Source organism: Oncorhynchus nerka, linkage group LG24 (assembly GCF_034236695.1).
Source record: "Oncorhynchus nerka isolate Pitt River linkage group LG24, Oner_Uvic_2.0, whole genome shotgun sequence".
Taxonomy (NCBI): domain Eukaryota; kingdom Metazoa; phylum Chordata; class Actinopteri; order Salmoniformes; family Salmonidae; genus Oncorhynchus; species Oncorhynchus nerka.
Window position 1 is genome coordinate 100,658,890 of NC_088419.1, and position 6,000 is coordinate 100,664,889.

A 6,000-nucleotide genomic window follows, 5' to 3' on the forward strand; every position below is an offset into this window, starting at 1 on the left:
TAAACAATGGGGCAGTCAGGGGGTATCTGGAAGGGAACCGTAAACCTGGGTCCTTATGTCTTTTAAACAATGGAACAGTCAGGGGGTATCTGGAAGGGAACCGTCCATTAACCTGGGTCCTTATGTCTTTTAAACAATGGGACAGTCAGGGGGTATCTGGAAGGGAACCGTCCATAAACCTGGGTCCTTATGTCTTTTAAACAATGGGACAGTCAGGGGGTATCTGGAAGGGAACCGTCCATAAACCTGGGTCCTTGTGTCTTTTAAACAATGGGGCAGTCAGGGGGTATCTGGAAGGGAACCGTCCATAAACCTGGGTCCTTATGTCTTTTAAACAATGGGACAGTCAGGGGGTATCTGGAAGGGAACCGTCCATAAACCTGGGTCCTTATGTCTTTTAAACAATGGAACAGTCAGGGGGTATCTGGAAGGGAACCGTCCATAAACCTGGGTCCTTATGTCTTTTAAACAATGGGACAGTCAGGGGGTATCTGGAAGGGAACCGTCCATAAACCTGGGTCCTTATGTCTTTTAAACAATGGAACAGTCAGGGGGTATCTGGAAGGGAACCATAAACCTGGGTCCTTATGTCTTTTAAACAATGGGACAGTCAGGCGGTATCTGGAAGGGAACCATAAACCTGGGTCCTTATGTCTTTTAAACAATGGGACAGCCATAGCAAACCTTCTTGCCACAGCTCGCATTGATGTGCCATCCTGGATGAGCTGCACTACCTGAGCCACTTGTGTGGGTTGTAGACTCTGTCTCATGCTACCACTAGAGTGAAAGCACCGCCAGCATTCAAAAGTGACCAAAACATCAGCCAGGAAGCATAGGAACTGAGAAGTGGTCTGTGGTCACCACCTGCAGAACCACTCCTTTATTGGGGGTGTCTTGCTAATTGCCTATAATTTCCACCGGTTGTCTATTCCATTTGCACAACAGCATGTGAAATGTATTGTCAATCAGTGTTGCTTCCTAAGTGGACAGTTTGATTTCACAGAAGTGTGATTGACTTGGAGTTACATTGTGTTGTTTAAGTGTTCCCTTTATTTTTTTGAGCAGTGTATATAGTGCTGAACATGGTTCAATCCAACCAGTTGAACGTATGCGTTGGTACTTAATGAGTATGATGTCAGTTCGGTTGTCATCTGAGACATTCTCATCAATGATAGGATGACATAAACGGTACAGTGGAAAGTCTACACATTATAGTTATCAGATTCAGATTCTAGTTATCAGCCGCTATAAACGTGGGCTAGGAGAGGAAAGACAGAGTATCCCGTCTACCACCCAACGACGACACTACAACGTATTCCGTTCCCGTTCAGAGACACTCTTCAAAGGACAAAGGACTCTGTTGGGCAACACGGCCTTCCATCTACCACCAACCTATTGAAACGCAGCTCAGAGTAAATATATTTTCCTTTCCCAAATGGGCGGTAATTTAGAATGCATAAGATTCTGTATTTACGATAGAGTAGTTGCCTACGGCCCGATAGAGACATCGCTTCTCCCTTTGTTCTTCAGTCTTCCCGCTCTTTCACTCAAACCCAGCCCACTTTCTTTGCGTAGTCATATCTGTTCCGTCCGCCAGGGACGTTTTCCTTCATGACATAATTTGTAATCAATTTATGATTCATTCTGTGTATATGTAATTCTGTGTGATTAGTTAGGTATTTAGTAAATAAATAATTAAACCCAATTTTGTATTGCTGATTCAACTTGTTAGCCAGGGTTCGTGAAGATAACCAAGAATTTACAACTTTCAGATGAGACTGAAATAAGGTGACGATTAATATTGACTGCTATTGATGTACAATATTACTAGGTCTTTAAGAGTTTTTTCGGAAGATAGGTCTGTAATTTTTATCATAGGTGCACTTCAACTGTGAGAGACGGAATCTAAAACAAAAATCCAGAAAATCACATTGTATGATTTTTAAGTAATTCATTTGGATAGAATTTAAAACCACATGACAATGATTTGAAGATACCAAATGTATTATAAATTAAATGAAAAATGAAAAAATGTGCATATGAAAACCATAACTGGCACGCAGATCGGTAGAAATGGTCAGATATATTGTCATTCCACATGAGAAAGGTTGCCGACTCCTCGTGTAGACTATTAGCGTCAACTTCAGGAGAGTAATGGCAGAATCGGAGAGAGGCAGCAGGAGCAGAATAGTTGGGTCAGGTTAAGGTTTTATTCTTCTGGGTATCTCGAACTCTGGCGCCCTCGAGGCATCAAACAGTAAGCTTAAAGCATCAGACAAACTCAATGCACATCGTTGATCATATTAAAACAAATTGGCCGTGTCTATATATGGTAAAATACATGTTTAAAAATGTTGAGCAATCGATTGGTTGAAAGAATAGACGACTTTCGGTCAACCAAGATGTTTTTTCTTCTTCTTCTTTCGGGGACAGCCCTACCAAGATGTTTCTTCTTCTTCTTCTTTCGGGGACAGCCCTACCAAGATGTTTTTTCTTCTTCTTCTTCTTTCGGGGACAGCCCTACCAAGATGTTTCTTCTTCTTCTTCTTTCGGGGACAGCCCTACCAAGATGTTTGTGTCCTACTTATATCAGTACACTCGTAACAACCTAATCATCACGGAACTTCTATTCGATCAAATAAGCCACTCCTAGCAAATAAGCCACTCCTAGCAAATAAGCCACTCCTAGCAAATAAGCCACTCCTAGCAAATAAGCCACTCCTAGCAAATAAGCCACTCCTAGCAAATAAGCCACTCCTAGCAAATAAGCCACTCCTAGCAAATAAGCCACTCCAATTTCTGTTAACCAAATTCGCCATTCATTGACCTCCATACAAAATCTCCTAGATTGGTGCGCGACAGATTTTGGGCTCAGTAATCCCTCTCGCTTCGCCTCTACCTTTCTGACTTTATACATTGTATTACATTAGTATGAATACTTGGGTGATATATAGGTGAAATACTAGGACGCTACCTGAGCAGTGGAATCTCAGCCAGGGAGACCTGTAGCTTGGCCTCCTTGGTTCTGGCATTACAACGGAAGATATGGAGAACCACAGAGTATCTGTCAAACACCTTCACCCCCCACGCCTCCTCAAACTCTTTCTGAAAGGAAAACATACTATCAGAGTCAAGTCTATGCAGCCATATGCCATATTGTGACAGGTCTATTAAAGACTCAATCCACACTGTAGTGCATATGGGTAAAGCTCTCGTCTCCCACTCTCACCTCGGAGGCAGGGGACAGACGCTCCACGTTGACAAACACAGCAGTTACTCCCGGAGTTCTTCTGATTCTCTCTGGGAAAAAAAATAAAAAAATCACAATAGGATTCTGGACTCAATACAGTAATGCTAAATAGTGACTCACATTACATATCACCAAACATTGCCTGTCAAATTGTGTCAGGGAGAGAGAACAGACTTCATGAAACAGGGTTAGGGCGAGGGTAAGTTACGGGGTTAAAACAGGCAGACCTGTGAGCGTCTGGAAGTTGCCTTTGCCAAAGATCATCTTTTTCTCTGGTGTCTTGGTGGAGAGGATGATCTTGTCGATGACACTCCAGTTGTGTAGAGTGTTGACCAAACCCACTGCCTCCGCCATCATCAGATTGGCTGTGAAAGAGACACGTGACAGAACCGCTTCGTCCCAAATGGCCTCCTACACCCTGTACAATGTTCTATTTTTGACTAAGGTCCATAGGAGGACTCCGGGAAACAGGGTGTCATTTGGAACTCATTATGTCATTAAGGAATACCTAGGATAGGATAAAGTAATCCTTCTCCCCCTCCCCCCCCCCCCCCCTTAAAAGACCTAGATGCACTATTGTAAAGTGGCTGTTCCACTGGATGTCATAAGGTGAAAGCACCAATTTGTAAGTCGCTCTGGATAAGAGCGTCTGCTAAATGACTTAAATGTAAATGTAAATGTGGTATCATTTGTGGAACATTCCAATAGGAATCTGTTCCAAAAACTTTGTAAATAACAAGGTTGTCAACAAACAACGTATACAAAGTTGTATAGCGGCAGAATAAGATACCGGGTAGGGAGTGGGCTATTTCATTTAAGTTTTTCACAAACCACGTTTATTCCAGAAAATGTCTGTCCTCACTCTGGTAGCCGATGGACAAACATTAAGAACAAGCTACGTGGTGAGTTGATGCCTATTCGTCAACTGGTTGAATTGATCAAGCCACTCTGTATGCGTTGTTTGTTGGCAACCTTGTACGTTACGAAGTTTTTTAAAACAGATTCCTGTTGGAACATTCCACAAATGATACCCACCCTAAATGACATAACTGCCGTACATGGTTTAATGGCCAGCTCCTGAGTTTCCACTAACCTGTGGTAAGGTACTGCTTCCTGCTTCCCCATTTCACATCAGGATGGACGATGAAGATACGGTGGTCTCCCTCTCCGACCATAGGGATCTGGTGCTGAAACAGCTCATCTATCTCACTGTCATCTATATAATCGTCCTCCTCACTGCCCAGGCTTTCATGTCCTGGGGTATGGTCGTCATCCCTAATTTTCAGCTGGTATGTTGACAGTGAAAAGCGTCTGTGTTGCAAGGGGATAGATGTCTGCCATGACACTGTTGTAGCTCTGTGACGTTGAAGCCCATATTGTGAGATATACTGATATGATTGATTGACATGATGTGATCTCTGATGGCATGTATAACTTGTTGGTAACTTAAGCCAGTTCTCTGCGCAGTAAAACTGCTGATGCTTCAACTGTACACACCATGAATAGGTCCTTTTGGGGAATAAACGTGTAAATACATTGTTACCTAACATACAATACTTTATGGTTGACATGATAACGGTTTCCTAACGTTAGCTAGTAGCCTAGCTATGTAGCGAACTAGCTAGCTACCGTTAGCCAGCTAACGTTGCCACTAACAATGTCACTGGGAAGTGAGTGAGACCAAAACAACGCATTATTACTACAGTTCTAGGAAATTAGCTACAAAACCTTTTCGCAATATTGAATCAGTGCTGAAAATGCAATCCATTCTGATAACAGAAGCGACTTATGGAAAAGGTCTCAAATAATGTGCTGGTGTTGTTTTGAAGCTGCACATGTCGACTAGACATTTCCGGTATCACATGCTTTATTTATGTTTCTGAAAGCAGACAGCATCTCCTGGTGGACAAAGTGTGGCAGAGAAGGCGCAATACCTCAGCCAACCACAGACATTAAAACCAGGGTGTTAGCCATGTTATTTGCATCACACCGACTGAAGTGCTTCTGGACACAGCTTCCTGGTAAAATGATAAAAAGCAGTCGTTCTAATATAAGAAGCTTCCATGATTATTTCATTCCTATGTAGGCCACTCCAGATTGTCACATAAACCACGTTTCCATCCACAGTTTGTATGTGAGTAAAGTCATCCACTATTAAAAAGGATCATGACAGATGTGATCATAGCCGTAGGAAGTAGGGGTGCTGACAGTGCTGCAGCACCCACTGTAAAATCATTCATATTTAATGATACATGTCTTCAGTAAAGTAGTGTACTGGGTCTTTACTAGTCCTTTACTAGTCCTATATTAAAGTAGTGTACTGGGTCTTTACTAGTCCTGTATTAAAGTAGTGTACTGGGTCTTTACTAGTCCTGTATTAAAGTAGTGTACTGGGTCTTTACTAGTCCTGTATTAAAGTAGTGTACTGGGTCTTTACTAGTCCTGTATTAAAGTAGTGTACTGGGTCTTTACTAGTCCTGTATTAAAGTAGTGTACTGGGTCTTTACTAGTCCTATATTAAAGTAGTGTACTGGGTCTTTACTAGTCCTGTATTAAAGTAGTGTACTGGGTCTTTACTAGTCCTGTATTAAAGTAGTGTACTGGGTCTTTACTAGTCCTGTATTAAAGTAGTGTACTGGGTCTTTACTAGTCCTGTATTAAAGTAGTGTACTGGGTCTTTACTAGTCCTGTATTAAAGTAGTGTACTGGGTCTTTACTAGTCCTGTGTTAAAGTAGTGTACTGGGTCTTT

The 6,000-nt window shown here is 42.1% G+C and overlaps 1 protein-coding gene across 1 annotated transcript in view; it reads right to left on the bottom strand.

Moving 5' to 3' along the window:
• The window catches only part of gtpbp6 (GTP binding protein 6 (putative)), a 37,913-nt gene extending 32,814 nt beyond the window's left edge, over window positions 1-5,099 (bottom strand). The window contains exons 1-4 of the mRNA XM_065009405.1: window positions 4,344-5,099; window positions 3,478-3,615; window positions 3,230-3,300; window positions 2,975-3,105 (exon numbers count right to left, since the gene is read on the bottom strand). Of these exons, the coding sequence (XP_064865477.1) occupies window positions 2,975-3,105; window positions 3,230-3,300; window positions 3,478-3,615; window positions 4,344-4,821 (818 nt within the window). The 5' untranslated portion in view covers window positions 4,822-5,099. The remainder of the gene's footprint in view (window positions 1-2,974; window positions 3,106-3,229; window positions 3,301-3,477; window positions 3,616-4,343) is intronic.
• Between the last annotated feature and the right edge of the window lie 901 nt (window positions 5,100-6,000).